This window comes from Hylobates moloch, unplaced genomic scaffold (assembly GCF_009828535.3).
Source record: "Hylobates moloch isolate HMO894 unplaced genomic scaffold, HMol_V3 SCAFFOLD_4, whole genome shotgun sequence".
Classification (NCBI taxonomy): domain Eukaryota; kingdom Metazoa; phylum Chordata; class Mammalia; order Primates; family Hylobatidae; genus Hylobates; species Hylobates moloch.
In genome coordinates, this window is record NW_026652279.1 from 152,604,605 (window position 1) to 152,626,079 (window position 21,475).

The 21,475-nt window shown below is 35.5% G+C and overlaps 1 protein-coding gene across 1 annotated transcript in view; it reads left to right on the forward strand.

Annotated features, from left to right (window-relative positions):
* GPC5 (glypican 5) overlaps window positions 1-21,475 on the forward strand; it is a 746,563-nt gene that overhangs the window by 354,140 nt on the left and 370,948 nt on the right. Inside the window, exon 5 of the mRNA XM_032151100.2 lies at window positions 1,980-2,105. Within this exon, the coding sequence (XP_032006991.2) occupies window positions 1,980-2,105 (126 nt within the window). The remainder of the gene's footprint in view (window positions 1-1,979; window positions 2,106-21,475) is intronic.

Consider the following 21,475-nt stretch of genomic DNA (forward strand, 5'->3'; position numbering starts at 1 on the left):
TAGTACATCCAGAGAAGGATGATAAAGGCTTGGACTAAGGCAATGACAGTATAGCCATGGGAAATAGGACTGGAAAAGAAAGACATAAAGCTTTGCCTATGAGGATCTATTGATTTTGAAGGGAGAAATGAACCCGGTGCTATCCACCAAGACTGAAGTAGGTGATTTAGGGTCCATAAAAATATATTCGATTTTACATCATCAATTTAAAAGTCTCAACATTCCATCAATTTGGGCCTGGTCTCTTCATTGCTAGAAGACTCTGATTCCAAACAAGTGATCATTTATAGTGAATAAAATTTAGGACAGGAGTCACACCTCCTGCCATTCATTAAACTCCACCTTTTTAAAAGAATTAGTCTGCTTCTCAATTATGTTTTAGTAGCTGCAACATATACATTGACATTTGTTCATGCATTCCAATTAGTAGAGATATAGCCATCTTTGAGGGACTTATTTTCTGGCAAAGGAAACTGACTTAAAGTAGTAAATATGTAATATAATTACTGTGCTATCAAGAAAATAAAGCCTTTGTTGTAATCAATCTAAGTTACAGTTAAGTCAGAATTGTGCTTCTTGCAACCACTTTATCATTTATCTGGTCCAGCTTTGCTAAAAACTGGTTTAAATACTCACCAAATATTTACACTAAAAACTTCTGATTTTCTCTATGAGTTTTGATGTTACATATTTGAGAGTAATATTTATCTTTTTTACAAATCAACTCCAGCAATATTCACAAATAGCTATTTAAAAACCAATACATTTGTGTCCAGCCTGGGCAGCATAGCAAGATACCATCTCTAAAACAAACAAACAAAAAATAATAGGAGAGAGAACTAAAAATTAATGAACTTGATAACAGAACTGACAAAATGAGATTTAATTTTTAAAAAATTAGTTACTCCAGGTATAATTTAGAATCACCTGTCTTCTTTGATCTCATTTTTAAACAAATTATATTTTTAATTTTAATGAGGGAGGACATTTCATAATTGCTACATTTTAACTGCATATTCCATGAATTTCTAAAGTTTACTTTCCGTCCAACATGTCTTTCTTCTGCCCCTTCCTTCTGGTCTAGAAAGCATCTCCTATGATCAGCCTAGGGCTTTTCATTTCTTTTTCCAAAACAATTGTTTATGTCAAAAAAAATAATAATGAAGGCCTTTAGGACTCGGCCTTTTGAAATGTTAAAACTCAAGTCCTTGGTCCTCCAAAGCCTTGGTTTTAAAACTTAAAAGTTTTTGCTTTCTAAATTAAAACAAAACAAAAAACCTGCTTGTTGTTGAATTTTTCCTCCCATAATTGATATGGGGAAGGAAAGTAGTGTGGGAGGAAAAAATCTTAGTTAATATATCAAATATTATTCCTTCCAATAACTTTTATTTTCGTGCTTCTGAAATATCTTAAATGTCTGGGTTTTGGGTCATATTTAGTAAAGACATTACTTTATGTTCTTAGATACCAAGAAGACCCAGATAGGAAAATAACCTACTACACTTTTCATTAGTAAGCAATCACTTGGCATGTTGTAAGTCTCTGACATTTTCCACAGGGAAAAGAAAATTATTAGTACTCTCATGGTGGCTTAGATGATAGCAGGTAGTGAGGACTTTTAGGGAGGCTAAATGAAGTGATGTCTGTCTGTATGCATCAGTATATACTACTCCCAACTTCTTGGATGTGACGTTATACAAGATTCATACCCAGTGAACCCTTTTATTCCAAGAATAAACTAAAATACTAGCTTTTTTTGAAAAAAAAAAAAAAGATAATGTATTTTCATCTTGGTGGTTAGAGAAGTATTTAAAATATATGAAAACAAATGGAGAAAATTTAAAAAATTATATTCTAAACATTATGCATAACAATATAAAAATTATATCCTAAACATTATGTATAACGATATATATCATTTTTAATGGCCTTTATTGTGGATGTTTGGTTTTAATTGTTTTCTTTCTTCTTCCATTTAGAGAATTTATCAACAGCCTTCGACTGTACAGGTCATTCTATGGAGGTCTAGCTGATCAGCTTTGTGCTAATGAATTAGCTGCTGCAGATGGACTTCCCTGCTGGAATGGAGAAGATATAGTAAAAAGGTATTTTATGTGGTCTGTGAAAACCTACTGGTTATATCATCCTTGCTTTCTTTTTCTGAATCTTAAGGGGATTAATTCAGTCTTAACTTTGTCACACAGTTTACAGTCTACATTAAATACTTATCTTTAGTTTGTTAAAAAACAAAGAAAAGAACAACAAAACCTGTTCCTTTTAGGTATCCTAAAACTATAATAGCATTCTGTGATATTTTGAAAGTCTTCTCTTTTACCTATGACTTACCAACAATCCTACTTTTGAATTAAACAACATTTATTTTTTATCCAGTCTGTTGTTTACCAAATATTGTATTTCTTTTTAGTTTAAATTCATGAGTATGGGAAAGCGAGGAAATTCAGTGAAATGTGAATACCTATTCAAAGATTCATTGGTATATGGGTATGTGTCCTAACGATGTTAATGCGTCCATCCTACAATGGTCTGATAGAAAGACAGCATGCAAGAAAGAGAGAGAGAGATTGAGAAAGAGAGGGAGAGACTATATAATAGTGGGGGCACTTATATATATATATATATATCTGTTTGAGGCATTGTTCATTGGTATGTTGTCAATTATTCTCAAACTTAGAAGTGAAATTCCATGTTTACTTTTTTTCCTCCCTATCTAGAATTTCTTTGACAGTTTCTTTTCCTTTATTTCCTATAACTGATTGTACTTTCAAGCAATCTCCTGAGCTTGAGAAAGTCATAAATTCTCCCTCTGTGGTCAATTAAACTGGTTGGGGAAAAGTCTCTTGATTTGCCAATACTGGTGGTTATTATAGAATGTAGGATAATGAGGTTTTGCTTTTGGATCTGAATCTGTTAAACTATAAAATATATATATTTTTTATTTATACATTTTACGTTTTGGATTTGAATCCATTAAAAAGTGTACTTTGGATTTGAATCTGTTAAAATATATTTTTGAGCAGTCTCCAAAATGAAAGATAGGGTGTTAAGCTTTCTGACAGATATGGTTTGGCTGTGTCCCCACCCAAGTCTCATCTCGAATTGTGGTTCCCAAAATCCCCAGGTGACCTGGGAGGGACCTGGTAGGAGATAATTTAATCATAGGGATGGTTTCCCCGATCCAGTTCTTGGGATAGTGAGTTAATTCTCCCAAGATCTGATGGTTTTATAAGGGGCTTCCCCTTTGCTGTGCACATATACTTCTCTTTGCTGTGGCCGTGTGAAGAAGGACGTATTTGCTTCCCCTTATGCCATGATTATAAGTTTCCTGAGGCCTCTCTAGCCATGCTGAACTATGAGTCAATTAAACTTCTTTCCTTTATAAATCACCCAGTCTTGGGTATTTCTTCATAGCACTATGAAAATGGACTAATGCAATGACTTACAAATAAACCTACTCTATATGCAGATAGGTGGTTTAGTTACCACAAAAGTGATGAGTTCATTTAAAACATTATTTAGCAAATTAACTTTGCTATGCTAAACATATCCTATAATCAATTTTTAATAGAAATTTATATGACAAAGCCATTTATATATTTCTGGGTGATCATTTTCATTATAGTTAAAAGCTACATTCCTGAAATATTAAATGATTATTTTATTAACATCCTGAATATCTGAATATCTCATAAAGACTTAAAGTTCACAGAAAAAAAATTGAAGACAAAAACTGTATTTAAATTGAAATAAAATAATTGGCTGATATGACTAGTGCTCTTTTTTCATTATGTACCTTGGATGTTGCAATGTAAGAATTTTGCAAATATTTCTTTATTGCTTTTACTGAGAGAAGTGGTAGCATTCTCGCACTTTGAGTTCTTAGTATATTCATGTCAACATTTCTGCTTCTTAGATCTAGTAGTTAAAATCTACTTTGACATAGTATTTTTTCAAACTGTTCAAACTGGAATTGAACTTTTGTATATTTCTACAAAGACTAATGAGAAACCCATAGTGATTAATGAAAATTTATTATATAATATAAATATATTTTATATACTACATTACATTATGTTGTATTATATGATCTGAATCTACAACTGCAAGAACCTTAATTTGAAATTATCCCATTCCTCTCTTGACCAGTTGGTCTGGGGTTTGTGTAATGGGAAATACTGTTAGAGAAATCAATGATTTGCAGAAACCTTTTAGAGTGATAGTATTTTCAGCTCAAAGAATATATTTTATTCTACATAATATATTTTTAAAGACCTCATTCATGGTTTATGAATTTGAAAAAGCACAGAGTTAGCAAGGACTCTCCATGAAAACCATCCACATTTCTGATCAGCGAAGTGTATGATTCTTAGTATTCTCATTTGCTTCCAGCTAATGCCTTCCCTTTCCTGTACCACCACGGACTCCTGTCTATTAGCCACTTCCAAGTGCATAGAGACTCCAGTCTTTTGTGAACAAGCTTCACTGTGTCTTTAACTATCTTCAAATAATTCTTCCAACCTCATCACCTTAATGGACAATTTCCCTTTCTTGAGCACATTTTTCTCTTCCATTTCTGTCTCATGGGTCCCCAACCTATTCCTGTGCCCTTTGGTTCTCAGTGACAGCAGATGAGCCTCACACACTCCTACCACCTCTGAGGCTGCTTCCAAAATGAGCATGTTTCAGCCCTGATTATTCTGTTGCCGTGAACTGAGGGTTTCAGGAGCATTATTTAATTCCCCCAATACTTCACTTTTAATCCCCCAAGTAAGTTGATTGGACTCTATCTCTTTTCTATTTGATGATGAGAAAATTCTGTGTCTTTTAACTTAAAAAATAACTTAAAATTTTAATTTTAGTCATGACTCAGTCAATTCTTTCTTTTTTTTCATTTTTAATTTTTATGTGTACATAGCAGGTGTATATGGGGTACATGTGATATTTTGATACAGGCATGCAATGTGTAATAATCACATCAGGGTAAACGAGGTACCCATCAACTCAAGCACTTATCATTTCTTTATGTTATAAGCATTCCAATTATACTTTTAGTTACTTTAAAATGTACAATAAATTATTGTTGACTGTAGTCACCCTGTTGTGCTATCCAATGCTAGATTTTACTCATTCTGTCTAACTATATTTTTGTACCTATTAATTATCCCCATTACCCTCTTCCCACTACTCTACCCAGCCTCTGGTAACCATCCTTCTACTCTCCATCTCCATGAATTCAACTGTTTTAATTTTTAGCTCCCACAAATGATTGAGAATATGTGAAGTTTATCTTTCTGTGCCTGGCTTATTTCACTCAACATAATGGCCTCCATTTCCATCCCCTTGATGTAAATTTAGAATGAGATTTTTTTTTTCTCAATGCCAACTCAATGGTAAAATAGAAGTATCCATCAATTCTCATTGATTGATTATGGTATCATGAAATGTTACACAGCAGTCAAATTGATACATATTTATATCTGCTACTGTGGAACGGTGTCAAATAATTAAACAAAATTAGCTAGAAACAGGATAGGATATATTTTACCAGCAGATCTAAAAAAAAAATAGATATTAATATTGGTTCTGCACAGAGTATTTCTGGAAAGTTACAAGAAAATTGTTAATGTGCCTAAATTTAGGACAAAGTACTAGGGGGCAGGAAGGTCTTTTATTTTTAAATTTGTATTATACATACTTATTTTAAATGAAAACAGGTGTTAAAGTGATACAAGAATTATGGGCCATTATTGTTTTTTATGTTTTACAATTCTCAAAAAAAGTAAAAATTAACATTGTAAAAAGTGCTATTTATACATTTAATTTCTACTAATTCAGATTTTCCTAGTAATTTTGTGATACAGTTTTGTCAAAGAGTTAATACATATGCTTCAATATTGAACTGCTGAATTCATCTAGGAGAGTTTCTAAATAAAGTCAAGTCCTGATCACTGTTACAATCTTAAATTATTAACCACTTTCTCCTTGAGAAAAAAATGAAGTATAGCAGTGATCTGTAGTGAAAAGCTCTAAGCAATCCTCGTATGTGAGATTCATTTCAGAGACTTGCAGTTAGTTGAAGTAAGTAATGCCATTCGGTTTTGAGGAAATGGACAACAAGTGAATGTATACTACATTTGGGGATGATAGAGTGTTTTCCTTTTTTATGGGAGGTTATAATACCCATCAGGTTCATTCTAGAGGAATTAAGCCAAACACATCAATAGGTTAAATTGGTGGCCAAGATTAAGTCTATTCTTCATTATAAGAGTGAAGCAATTATTTTGGCAAGATTTCTTCTCCTGCAGGCATTTTTAAGGAGGTGATTGATATGATTATTTATGTGCACAGACATTTGGCTTCAAAGACTAGGAGAGCCACACAGACTATTTTAATATCGTGACAGTCCTGTAAAACTGTGTGAAATCACCTATGTGCTGATCAAAAGAGGTGGAATTCCTTTGTGATTGTAGATGAAAATGTCTCAAATATCTGTAGTGTAAAAAGAGTTTGATTTTTGAAACAAAATCTATTTAACTCAAATGATTTTGAAGACTGTATTCATATCATATACTCTACTGCAACACTGAGGTCAACAGTTCAAACAATTTCTGATTTGAGAAGAAAATATTATTGAAATCCATGTAGTCTGTATCTCTTATAGTCTCTTTTATCTCCCCTTCCTGTCTCTTCATTAGAAAACATTGTTCTCTGAAAGGCATGTTAGTCTTTGTTCTCAGTTCTCTGTGATTGCAAATTGATTGTTTGATGATTCGTTCTTTTCTTTCTGGGCGTTGAAGTTCAGGTGACAGCTCCTTAATTACTAGGGCTTCCTTTTGCCTTTTGATTAACAGATAATCCTGTAACTGTCCCTCACTCTCCAGGAATTGACCTCCACAGTGACTCTTAAACTAGCCAGTATCTGTTAAGTACCTTTTTGAAGAAAACTCTCAAACCATGTTTTTCCTCTGCTTTTATACCACCGCAACAATCATCAACACGGAACTTCTGTGACCAAAAGTGTGGGTTTTTTTTTTCCACCACACACCAAGCATCCAAAACCAGATGAGTGTCCTCCAATTCAATTCCAACACTATCTACCTGGAGATCCCACAGGCTGGGAGCTCAGTCCCCAAGACTTCCCTGCCTTTCGGAGACCAGTTCCAAGTCCCAGCCTCCAGAACTTCTGACCAACTGGCTTCAAGTTGGGGGGTTTCTACAACCCCCTCTTTGGGTTCAGTGAATCTGATGGAGCAGCTCATGGAATTGAGAGAAACACTTATGTTTACCAGTTTTTTTATCAAGGATATTACAAAGGATACAGATGGAGAGATGCCTAGGGCAAGGTATGGGGCAAGGGATGAGGAGCTTCTGTGTCCTCTCTGGGCAGCTGCCCTCCAAGAACTTCTTTGTGTTCAGCTATCCAGAAGCTCTTTCAACCTTGTCCTCTTGAATTTTTATGGAGACTTCATTATGGAGACATGATTAATTTTGCCATTGGCCAAATTGGTGATCAACTTGACCTTCAGCCCCTCTCCCCTCCCTGGAGGTTGGTGGGAGGGGCTGAAATTCCCAACCCTCTAATCATGCTTCTGTCTTTCTGAAGTGTCAGTCAACGTTAGCATACAAAAAGCACTTTGGAGATTCCAAGGATTTTAGCAAATGCCAAGAAACAGGGAAGAAGACCAAATATATATTTTGCAATATCATAGCACCCTGGTAAAATTAATATGCCACATTATGTCTACTTCATTTTGATTAAGTTAATGTTCCTGAATGCTTCTTTCATAATCCAGTTTTCTCTCTTCTAGCTCTTATGATAAGCTGACCCTTTTCCTCAATTGGTTGTGCATGAGTTTTTAAAATCAGATAAAATAGAAAACTTTATAAATCTCTGAGAGTTTGTACTCTACCAATTCTCACTTTTCTTTCCACCCAGGCAGTGACAGTTTTCCTGAGCATAATTTTGTTAACCTCAATTTTTTTTTCTTTTACCCATTATCTAGCTGGAAAGCCACTTCAATTTCAATCTTTCCTTTTTCTTCCTGACCTTATAGCATTCAATTATATTTTTCCTATTTAACATCTGTCCTAGTTTCCAAAAGTTTTGAACTTCATTTTAAAAACAATCAGGTCTCAGGATTGTCTGAATTTCTGAATTTTAGTAATGTAACAACTGGTTGCTTTTCCTCTGTTTCTTGTGCAAAGGCAGTATGTTCTTTATGACTTAAATACCAGTTTGTTTTCTATTTCTTTTTTTTTCCTGGCAAATTCTACCTATCCAATCAGTTTCTCATATCCTTAATCTACACCTTCCTGATAATTATCATTATCATACCTATAGCCTATCATATTTGGTTCAGAATTGGAGGTTGCTTAAAAAGTGTGATTTGAAGACTTCTTCCTCACTTCAGCAATCTACCATGGAGCTCGAAATGCCCACAATTAACTTAATAATTTTCAATTAAATCGTTTTCTCCATGCAACTGTATATGCAGGTTTGCCAAACTCTCACTTTCACCTTGAATCTTAGGGGTATGAATCCCCTCATTTGTGTTTCATTTTAACCTCTAAATGCACTGTGACACCTATAATACTTTTTTTTTTTGCATTTATATGTCACACATCTTCTCTATTCTTCTCTATTGCAGTTTCTTTTGGAATAGAGCTCCTGTATTATCTAAGAGTCTAAAAATGATTAATATCATTGAACACCAATGAGTAATTCTTTGAAGATAACAAGACTCTGAGGGAATGACATTTTTGTAAGCATTAGTGAGAACTAAGAGATTTAGGACTTTGGACTTGGTGATAACGCTCTGATGGGTAATACGTGGGTCCAAAGTGAAGTTGATGCCTAAAAGGAAGATTAGATGAAGGGAAATGAATCATACAAGTTACAATCTATGCTGACTCTGGATGCTGATTTTTTTTTTTTCCGGACAACTTTAAGACCATGTAGGTCTCATAGTATGCACTTTCATGGACGTTTTTGTGAAATGGGAATCTAAAGAACCCCATGAATCTGAAATGTTTTGGGTTGGAGACATGTTGGGTGGGATTGTTCCTATCAAAAAGATGAGGCACTGGAATTGAGGGGTAGATTCACGTGCAAAGACCCACCCAAGGTCAAAAGTCTGAGTTTGCATTCTTCATTAAGGGAAGAACTGAAACATTTCTGCTCATTCGTGACAAAAATAAAAAGTGCAGTTTCAGATATAAGGGACTATAGAATTCATCACATTGCAGATTACACATTCTAGGTTCAATTAGACAAATCCAGGTATGGCTGATGGTTTGAAATCAACATAAAATAAATTTGCAGGATTCTTGGCTGTGTAATATCCCTATGCCACAGCGGACTCTCCCTGCCTTCCTCTATTACACTTTCTTGTTAGGTAATTTTTATTTCAGTGACAGTCGTTAAGTAGTTATCTCATGGTTTGGGTCTATAACAAATATAGTCGCCCCTTGGTATTCATGGGGAATTGTGTCCAGGACCTCTCTCAGGTACCAGAACTCAAGGATGCTCAAGTCCCAGATATAAAATGGGGTAGTATTTGTGTATAACCTATGCACATCCTCCTGTTTACTTTAAATCATCTCTAGACTAAATATAGTACCAAATACAATGTAAATCCTGTGTAAATAGTTGTTATACTGCTTTTTAAAACTTGGTATTGTTTTTTATTTTCATTCTTTTTTCTTCAAGTATTTTTGATTCGCAGTTTGTTGAATCCTTGAACACAGTTGAATCCTTGATCTGGAACTGGTGGATCCAGAGGGCCAACTGTAATACAGGAGATGTTTGCAAGGACATGCATATTTTATCAACTTGGCTCCAAGTCCTGACATTCCTAACTACCGTTAAAGCCTAGGAAAATATTCATCATTCTCAGGTCAATATACACATTTTGGTCTTTTCTAAAAATGTTCTATAAATGCGGCAATAATTGCTTGGTATTTCATCTTCTGAGCTGACACAGGTCTTCCGTATCTCTCTTTAATGACATATTGGCTTGGTAATCAGTTGTCTCTTGTTAAGCGTGTGTAACCATTACATTCAGAAAGCCAGACTCAGAAAGGTCTGAGTAGAAACATTAAATCCTCTAGGAATGCCATTTTTACCTTGTCACCAGAATAAAATCATGGCCAGCTGTCAGAACTTTTTTGCTCACTATTAGTGCCTGAAGGATCTTTCATTATGGATTAGTTCCATAAACAGTGTAAATTCAGTAATGAAAATGTCCAGTCCAACTAATAATCAAACGTGTGAAATTCTCTTACTCTTTGCTTTTCCCCTCCTCCAGTTAGGTTCTGCTTCAGTCTAAGAGTCTCTAGTGGGGTGTGTATGTGAACCGTTTTAGGTTCGTGTGCCAACCTTGCACTCGCTTCGTCCTTCAAACAATGTTTCTGACTCCCCCATGCTTGTAGTTGGGAGGTTTGGAGCTGGGGAGATGATGGATCAAAAGTGAGAAAGGAGGGGTGAGAGAAGAAAACATTCTTTGTGACTGGTAATTTTATGATCTCTCATTGATGCTTTCTAGCCTGGCAGATATTAACAGCTGATGCCCTAGGGCTTTTGTGTGCATAAGACAATGTCTCTCCCCTCTATTTCTCCACGTGATGGTAATGTTTTGGCCTCTTTCTGCTGAGATCTTTTGGTGGGTTCCTTTTCTCCCATATCATCTATTCTAGCCCATAGAAACCTTCCCTCTCTTTTCTACTGTCGGTGGAAGTACAGCCTAATGCAGCTGCCCCTCTTTACTCTGCCACTAGACAGCCAACTTCTGCTACAAGAATGGGCTGCCTTCCATTTGCTTAGGCGTAGGCCAACTACCAACCCTTTTAGTCCTTCCAGCTCCAAGGATCCTTCAACACTTCTCTCACCTAGGACCAATGAATGAGGGAATGCCGTAGCAGTTCAATCAGCTTTCTTCAAACAAGTTCTCTGCTTTGGTCTCTTCAGCTTCAATCCTTTTATTCAGTTAAGGTGGATGTCAAGCTGTGGGACTGCAAACAAGGTTTCAGTCATCTGCTTTTCATGTCTAGCACCTCACTGAAAGTGAGGGGCGTATGCCATCTATTGTCCCTTGTTCTCAGCTGAAATGGAAACAGAAAGAGTACTATTTTAGCACCCTTTTCCATGTACTCGGAAGTGGTGCGGAGAAGACAGAAAACTAGTTTCCAAATTCAAGATACTGCAATAGACCTTGAATGGAATGCGAAGGTATATGAGATATTTTCCCAATCTTTAAGGGACTTGGAATCTAAAACTGGTAGAAAACATGTTCACAAAACATGTTCACAGCAAAACAGATTTTGAAATAAAAGAAGTGTACAATCCCACAGACTTTCAAATAGGGGAAAATTCTTTTCTGAGAGGATTCAACAGTATTTAATGAAAGAGGTAATATGTGATATGGGTTTTCATTCAATTAAAATAAATTCTTTAAAATATTAATGGATGAGATGAGATAATGTCTGAGAATGCTTTAAAATAATTCAGTGGGTGGGAGAAGGAGGGTCATATTATATTTGAAGTGAAGTTTTCTGAGTGAGTAATCATTGAAGCTGTTTGATGGGAACAGAGTGTTACATTATATTTTCTGTATATTTGTATTCACTTAAAATTCTATAATACATAAATACAAAAATATAGCAACAGAATAAAAATAACTTTGTCACTTTCTACTCTTTCACAAACACTGTTCTAGATGCTAGGGATACAGTGATGGACAAAATAGACATAAGCCCATCTCTCATGTAGATTAGGATATAGAAGAGAAGAACACAGAACAAATATTAACAAGTGGGAATAGTTTACAAAATCTTTCAAGTTGGATGGAATTTTAATCAGCAGACTTGGAAGCAAGAAAGCGAGTGGGAGCAAATGCATTCTTGAGTGAAATGCCCTGAGTTGAGTGGCCTCTACACTGCATTACTTTCATTTGTGTACAAACTTTCAGATTATGTTTTCTCCTTCTCACTATTCTCTTTCATTTCAGCTTCATGGGCATGTTATGAGTATTTAGTATTAGAAGCCTTCTCTCATTCATTATAATGCAACCATTCATTCATAAAGCCAATAAGGCTCAGTGGTTAGGAACAGGTTCAGGAGCCATACTACTAAGGTCGTCAATAAAGATTAACCACTTACCAGTGATGTGAATTAAGACATATTCATTAATCTCTAAGTGCATCACTTTTCTTATCTTTAAAATGTGGGTAAGGCCGGACGCGGTGCCTCATGCCTGTAATCCCAGCACTTTGGGAGGCCGAGGTGGGCAGAACACGAGGTCAGGAGTTCCAGACCAGCCTGACCAACATGGTTAAACTCCGTCTCTACTAAAAATACAAAATTAACTGGGTGTGGTGGCACATGCCTGTAATCTCAGCTACTTATGTGGCTGAGGCAGGAAAATTGCTTGAACTCAGTGGGTGGAGGTTGCAGTGAGCCAAGATTGCGCCACTGTACTCCAGCCTGGGTGACAGAGATTTTATCTCCAAAAAGAAAAAAGTAGGTGAAAGTAATACCTACCTAATATTTGAAAATTAAATGAGTTATTCACATAAACAGTTTAGAATCCTAGATATAACACAGTAAACAGTCAATAACTGTTAAATCATGTTATTATTAAATAAAATATGCTCATTTACTTCAATGGAAATGAAACTGTATTGTATTGACATTTTCTCTTCATTGGATGGGTTCTGTCTGGATCAGAAGGCTTCCATTTGTAAGACAAAGGCATATGCATTCTTGAGTGAAATGCTCTGAAGATTCTTTTATGAGTTAATAAAAATTAGTATTCGGGATTTGGGTTTGGGAGCAGGAGATATTCCCTTATCAATACTTTAAATGGTTATTTTGTTGGATCTGAAAACTGAGAAATTATACCTTAATAGGCAGATCATCAGATACTCCAAACTGGAGAGTGATAGTCACTTGAACCCATGCACTATATTGGTGTTTTCAAGTGAGAACTGAAAGTTAAGATACAAAGATAAAGCACTATAGAGATAAAAGTAAAATGCTTATTTCTAACCAGTGGTTTGGGAATGTTCACTCACTGGTTAGTCTTAGAGCTGATCTTAATGAACTATCAGTTGATTGGAAATAAATTTCTGAAGCCAGGCTAAATTTCAGTATATCACACAACAGATTGTTTTGGGTGACACGCTGCTACAATTCTAGTCTTCTCCCTTTATCCACTGAGTTCCCAAAGGAAATAGGTATTTTAAACAGAATCCCTAGGAAAAAATGAGGTTAAACATCCGCTTTTCCCATGTGTCAACTCAGTTTCTTGCCATGCCGACACAGTAAGAGGATACTATTTTTAACTTGTTACATGCGTCCAGAGGTTGAATAGAGGAAGATAAAAAGATAAAAGATAGCAAGATAAAAGTTCACTGAAGTGGAAACCTAAAGGACCTTTTCCCATCTGTTTGGCACAGAAGTTGTTATCTCTTTGGGAGTACAGATTTCATCACAGTTCTATAGACTTGTGACTTCCAGATTGTGTAATTGCAAAACAGCAGCAGTCTTCAAGGGCTCCAGGATGCCTGTTCTTACTTTAGCCAGAGCAGTTTCTTATTCATCCTTCGTTTTCATAGTGAGGTTACACCTGAAAAACTATTCGCTTTTCAGTAAAATGGATGTAAGTTTGCTAGACTACAAAAATGGAAAATATTGTTTATTAGTCTAGTTCCAGTATTTCCATATCATAGCATATAAATTCGTTGTTGAATAATTTATTATATTTTAAAGTAAAATGCTAGAAGGGAGATTGAAAAAGAACAGTCACCTATTCATAATATATTTTTCTTCAAATAGCTATAGTGTAGTCTAATTGAATTTATAAGAATAGCTCATCAGATAGCACATTTTATTGTCCAACCATCCAAATCCTTCTTTTCTGATGTATATTTCAAACCAAATAAAGGAAATTTGTTAGATATTATCGAAAAAACTTCTACAAAATTTGATTTGAAATTATTTTTACATTAATGCCACATTTTGGCTTACATGATTAATATTTTTTGTGGCTACAATTATGTATAAAACTGATTAAAGATCAAACTCTGAAAGTAGATTGTCTAAACACACACACAAAAATAATTCACATGCATCTACTTCTTCAGGAAAATAAAGAAATAAAAATATTTTCTTATTTCAGAGTAGTCATGAAGAAATGAAATATTCAGAAAAATGAAAAGTATAATTATATGTGTGAAATATTGTTCATTTTTGGATTATTCTAGACAGAATCTAGACCTTTTTAGTTATATTAGATCATTAAATCAACAACAGTTTAGAATAAATATGGTTAAATTATTTGGTACCAAATAAAACTAGGTTTTTAACAAGCAATGTATATTTAAATATAACAAGTATTGCTATTTACTAAAACATGTGTGGTACATTGGTTTGGAATTGAGTCATTGCCATCTAATATGAAATCATGCATCTCAAATTAGAAACAAAACTACAGAGGTAAGTACTCATGCTCTGTAGGGTAGAGAGAGCCACAGCATAAACATCACACCTGCAGTCAGAGGGCTTACTATGTGACTGCATGTAGTAGTGTATCAGTCATGCTGTCCAGAAAACAAAAACAAAACCAATCTTTCTCTCTCTGAAAGCAACTTATTTTAAGGAATTGGCTTATGTGATCATGGGGACTGGTAAGTCCAAAATCTACAGGGAATGCTACTAGTCTGGAAATTCTGCAAGGAACCTGCCAGAAGTTGCAGTCTTGAGTCCAAAGGTGGTCTGAAGGTAGAATTCCATCCTCTTCTGGGGACCTTAGTATCTCTCCTAAGGCTTTCAATTGATTGAATGAGGACCGCCAACATTATGGAGGCAAAGATGCTTTACTCCAAGTCTACTGGTTTAAATATTAATAACATCTAAAAAATACATTCACAGCAATGTGTAGACTGGTACTTGACCAAACCCACTGGGTACTACAGCTTAGCCAAGTTTCCATATAAAATTAATTATCACAGGTAGTATTTTCAGTGAGGAATAAGAAGGCAAGCCTATGCTCTCATGAAGCTGATGCCACAGAACTTGGGTTAAGGGCATGTTAGATTGAGTATCCAGGAAAACCTTCTCTGGAGAAATCACATTTAGGCTGAATATGTGGAAAGATCTGAATTTTCCAAATAGAGAGAATACCATGCTTCATGTGTCTAAGGAACAGAAGGGAAATCAGCGTGTGTGGCTCAGGCTGATGCAGATGATGCTGGAGGATTGTCTGGAATGAGACTGTAGATTGGACAAGTGTCAGGTCAAATAAGCCCAGGAAGAAGCTTGGATTTTATTCTATGTGCTTTGAGAAGTCATTGGTGGTTTCCACCTGGGATGGGGGTGGGGGCAATCTCTTTTCCTCTGTATTCACACTCAACACAGAACACTTCTGTGACCAGAAGTGTGGGAGTTTCTCCCACAAAAAGCAATTGTCCAGTTCTCTTTGAACACCAACTGTATGTCGTATAATTCAACTGAATTCCCACACTAACCTGAGTTACCACAGACCTCACATGTTAGGGGCTTAGTCCCACAAGATGCTCCCCACTTTAGATGCCAATCACAAGTAGTAGGTCCCCAGATTGTGCACAACTTCCATATGACTTGGCTACACATTGGAGATTTTCATGATTCCCTTCTTGGGTTTTGTCATTTGCTAGAATGGCTCACAGGACTCAGAGAGACACTTTGCCTGTGTTTACTCTTTTATTATAAAGGATGCAATTCATGAACAGCCAAAGGGAATAAATACACTGGGCAAGAAGCGGAAGAAGGAATGTGGAGCCTGCAAGTCCTCCCTGGGCATGCCATCCTCCCAGCATTTTCATATGTTCAGCAACCTGGAAGCTCTCAGAACACCCTACTTTTGGGATTTTTATTCAGGCTTCATCATGTAGACATGATCAAACAATCATTGAGTATTAACCATCATCAACTGATTAACTCCATTCCCAGCCCCTCTCCTCTCTGGAGAATGGAAAGGCAACCTGAAAATTCCAAGCTTCTAATCATGGTTTGGTATTTCTGGTGACCAGCCCCCATCCAAGAGGCCATCAGGAATTACCTCATTAGAAAAAAAGATGCTCCTATCACCCAGGAAACTCCAGAGGATTTAGGAGGAATGTGTTAGATGCTTGCTCCTATCACTCAGGAAATTACAAAGGTCTTAGACACTGTGTGTCAGGAAATGGGGTCAAAGACCAAATATTAGAACTGAAAATTATCCCAGTCGCCGCTTTAGGAGCTCTGCTTCAAAGACTGGGGAGATTGTGTGTGTGTGTGTGTGTGTGTATACACATATTTCTTATTTCACACAAGCAAAGATTTACATAATTTGGATGCTTTATGGATAGTAATTGTGAATATAAAGTTTGAGGGAAAACAAACATCTTATTTCAAATTGGCCAATTTTTGTGTGGTATACATGAGAGGGAGAATATAAAAGAGAACAAAACCAGAAACATACCTCTGAAGAATAAAAAGTTATTATTCATAGTGAATGAAAGTCTATCATGTTTGTGTTATCTGGAAAATATAAACCTTCTTTGCAGAGAAATGCATACCATAAAGAAACTACAAACACATAACCACACTGAGAATAAAGCATATACAACTTTTCTCACAAAAGATCACCCTGCCACTAAATAATGAATACTTCCTCAAATGAATTAGAAAAATGCCAAAAATCTGATAGAAAATTAGGCAAAGTGCATGAATTGATAATTTACAGAACATATCAGTGACTTTTAAACAAACAAGCAAAATTCTCACCCTCAATGTTAAAAATCAAATAAATACAAATCAAATAACTATTTTTTCACTTATATTTGCAAAGATCATTAAATTTGATAATTCATAGCATTGACCAGCATGTAGAGAAAAAGGTATTTCAACATCCCAATAGAGGGGAAGCTATTCTTGTGTCTTTGAAGGGTAACTGGGCAACATGTATCAATATTGCAAATACACATGACCTTTGAATCATCTATTTCATCCATGTAAACAAAAGAGCATGAATTGCACATATTTTATGCTAGCACAAGGTAGAACAACCAAAATCTCCATTAATAAGGAAATAATTAAATGGTTACGGCAGATTAAAATAAAGAATATAACTTTGATTTTTATAAAGAAGGAGGTAGCCTTACAGCTAGTGATATGAAAATGCTACAGAAGAAGAGGAGGGTTAAAGGACATGTGTAGGAGGAAAAGTTGATTGATTATATTTCTGTGTGCTTCTGTAATTTTTTTACCAAGTCCTTTTAGTTGTTTTCCAAAAAAGGAAAAAATTAAAAATATAACGATTCATAAAAATGTTATAATAGAATCATCATATATTTTTACAAAATATAGAAAGATATGATATCTTACTTCAGAACAATTGAAATGCCAGTGCATTTCAAATAAAATACAAGCACACATTGTCAAATAAAATAAGAGCAAATAAAAATTTGTTCAATAGTTCTTCAATGTCAGTTTTATAATTATTTGAGAAATGAATTGCATAAAGCAGAAAGAATATGGGTAGTTACTGCGCTGTTCTACCAGTGGATTGGAGATTAAACAGTGGAAGTGGACTGACTAGGACTAACCGAACGCTGCTTGCCAACCTGTGTAATTGGAACCCAGCCCAATCTGATTCTCACATCACACCCTGGATCAAGAGGCAGACAAGGACAAGAAGAGAACTTCATCTTTGGTGGTGACAATTTTTCTTCCCTATTTATTTCATTATAGTTCCTGTAGTTCCATATCAGAGCACAGAAGTTTATCAGTGAATGATTTACTATATTTTAATGTAAAACATATCATAATCTTAGAAATTCATTGATACTATAGTATGTAGAGTGCATAAGAGTGGTACAATAAAAAAAATTAAGTTAATCCCACATATTGAAACGGCATGTGATGACGTTTGGAAATTGGCTAGAAATCATTACTTTATATCTAAATTTCTTTATATAAATCCGTACATTCAGGAATGTTATTGTCAGTACATAATCATACATTTGGGCTTATTTTGAGAAGTTTACATATTGGTTTGCCATATTTGGTTTTGATATAAGAACTCTACTCTTCCCTTATAATTTTTTTCATTTCATCTAATTAATTTGTCAAGAATGTAGGTATTTCCGTCAATGTCACCTAATTTATTAGAGAAGAAGGAAGATATTTAAAAGAAATACCAATTACATTACATTATGTAAAGATTAAGGAGAAATGCAATGCGACACTCCCGAAGGAGACAAGGAAAAAACTTTTAAGAACTTATGCTTATTGATTTCCCAAGCCTCAAGTGCAGTGGTCTCCAAAGTGTGGTCCCCAAATTCTCAGGTCCCCAACTCGGACCTCTAGTGAATAAGAAACCCTGAGAGTAGGGTCCCAGATTCTATGTTTTAAGGAGCTCTCCAGATGATTCTGATGAGCACATAAGTTTGGGAACCACTGCCTTTGGCCATCACAATTACTTTTTTGGGTAATTTTTTTTCTAAGATTTTAGACTATTAAAAAAATAGGGAAGAACACATTTGTATTGCAAGGAAGTTTGGATTTCATGATATGACTAATCTTACTGTAGAAGTGATGTGAGATTCTTGACTATTTTAGAGCAGATTCGGTATCTGATGGGATTCCATCTTGGTGTACAGAGCACCTTCTACATAATGAATTTTGCATTTCAGATGGATGAAGCCTTTAACACAGACAGAATTTTAAGTATTGCATATTTCTAGAAGAAGAGCATTGATCACATCCTCCTTAGATATTTAGTAACACTGATAGAAATTAATTATTTAAGCCACATTCAGATCTGTAACATTGCTCAGGAGGTACAGCGTTTTAAAAATCACTGCTCTTTCATACAAATATACATAATACAATATAGAGAGTTTTGCATAATAATGGCTATTTTTGGATTTTTAAATACTGATGATAATAGACTGCTGAGTAACTGAAAGTAGACATAACGTAAATATCAGTCATATCTGTTCTTAGTCTAGCATCTCCAGAAAAACAATCTGGAACAAAAATTCATGGTTTATTAATGATAATATTATTTCATTGGAAAGACATAAATTAGAAATAAATACCATCTGTAATGAAGGTTGAATTTTTATATACAATTTTGAGTGCAGATATTTTGGTTAAAGATTTCTCCATGTTTTGAATGTGATAGTTTCAACATGATCTGGTTCTACAATTTAAAAATATTATTTGACCAAAAGTTCTTGCCTAGACCAGACTGATAGATCAAGCTATTTGTAGAATGTAAAAGCTTGAGGACTAAGCAGCTAATTAGGAATTTATTCATGCAGACATGCAAGTCAGCTTCTCTTTGGGACTCCATCCAAGTCAACACAGAAAGCCTCAAGACGCATACACAAACCTGATCCATTAGTCTATATAATGACATAATTTATCATTCTTTCTCATATGTGTCTTTTGGGAGCTATTCACCAACAAACTTTATTATTATTTTTATTATTTACTTATCTTAAAAAGTTCTCAATGCTATTCCTGGGAAAACACATTGTTGTTTTGGGATTCCTAATTAGCAATTTCCTGTTCATTTTACTTGCAAATGCATTGCTTTTCTCTCTAAAAGTTTTGTAACAGCCAGGATTACAAACTGTTCAGCTTCCTGAAGATTTCACCAAGTAAACAAATGTTTAAATTTTAATTCAAAATAAACTGAAGAGCAATTGACAGGAGGTACAGTATAGAGAGAAATCACACCTGTTCAGAGGATTCTTACTAAAAGAATGTGAATATCAAGACTCCTTCTGTCTCTTGCCCATTGTGATGAAGCAGATGATTTTTAACTGCATACAAATGAGTACAAATAACTTGACATCTTGAAGAGTGTAAGCTGCTTCAAAAGAAATTCCCCACTGAAGAATTTCTATATGATTTTAGCTTTCTCTGTTCATCATTAATGGATCTTTATTGGGTGCCTACTGTGTGTGAGGCTCTGGGCTACCACATTAAAAATACATAGCAGCAATTTTTGCTGCCATGGAGATTATAGCACCTGTGATAGCCTGTGAAGGATGGGCTGGTGCAGGGCAGGGTGCTATAGGAGTATATTGGAGAAGCGGCTGGAAATCAGTCAGTAAGGAATTATAGTGGATATTCCCATCTCCACTCTCCCCTTGACCTGCAGCACACCCATCCCTCTACTGTTGGAAGTGTTGGTGACAGTGCCTTCTTCACAGAATTGCCACCTGGCCCAAAGTCCATGCTCCGCTCCTCAGACCCCCTCCCTACACCCTAGTCATCAGTCCATGACTGAGGTTCAGAAGATGGGCCTGCTAGCCTGAAGATGAAATCAACTCTGTGCTGCAATTTGGGTTTCATTGCTTCCTGGTGGGATCAGAGGAGGCTAGACTCCAGCCCAGACCGCCGTTTTGCATAACTTTTATCTCCTGCTTTATTTTGCCTCCCGCACTCCTCTTTACTGAGAGCACTACCCCCAATAAATCTCTTGACCAAGCATCTACTTCTAGGGAACTGAATTTAACAACATGATTTTCAGAGACATGCAGGGTAAGTAGGAGCTAGCTAGATGAAACGAGTAAGAGAAGAGAGAGTATCCTATACAGAGAAAACCCCAGCACATAGGGGAGAAAGGAGTTCTAGTTAAAGAACAGAGTGATATGAGGATGGGACAGAGTTTAAAGATTGTCAGGAGATGGGAGCAAAGGAGTCATCATGAGAGATGAGCGGAAGAGGTTTAAAAACATTGTAAGCAAAGTTACATCTACATTTGTTTAATGACAAAAACTTATGAAAAATCCAGACTCTTACCTGTGTTTTAGCCTACATAATATTTGTAGTATTTGCAATAATTGCAGTTGTATTACTCCTCTATTTCTTGGGCTGGTATCTCCATTTTACCACCATTTCTACTGCACTTGGGCCTCATTTATCCCCCCTCTGGATTTTTATGACAGACTCCTAACCTATTGATCTGCTACTTCCCTTGCAAACTAATTCCCCACATAGATGATTGTTATCTTAAAAATCAACAATGCAATTTTTTTGTGTACAAATCCCTTCACTGTGCATTTTATCTGCACTTCTGTATTTCTCTTTTTTCCACTTTCCAACACATGGAAACACATCCCGGCATACAAAATGCCCTTTCATATCTCCATGGTTTGGGGCAGGCATTTCAGTTGGAGTTTTCTCTTTCCAATCTTTCAAAATCAAAAGTAAATGTTACTTCTTTATAAGACTTGATCAACTGACCATTTCTTTCTCTGGCATCCCTTACACTTGACGTATGCCCTGTGATAGCATTTGTCTAAGACATACTTTAATCAGTTGTTTAGATGTCTGTCTCTTTTACTAGATTACTCCAAGAGTGAGTGTCCCAGGTTTCAACTAAGTGAGAATCAGCTATATCTGGCTAAGTGAAACTGA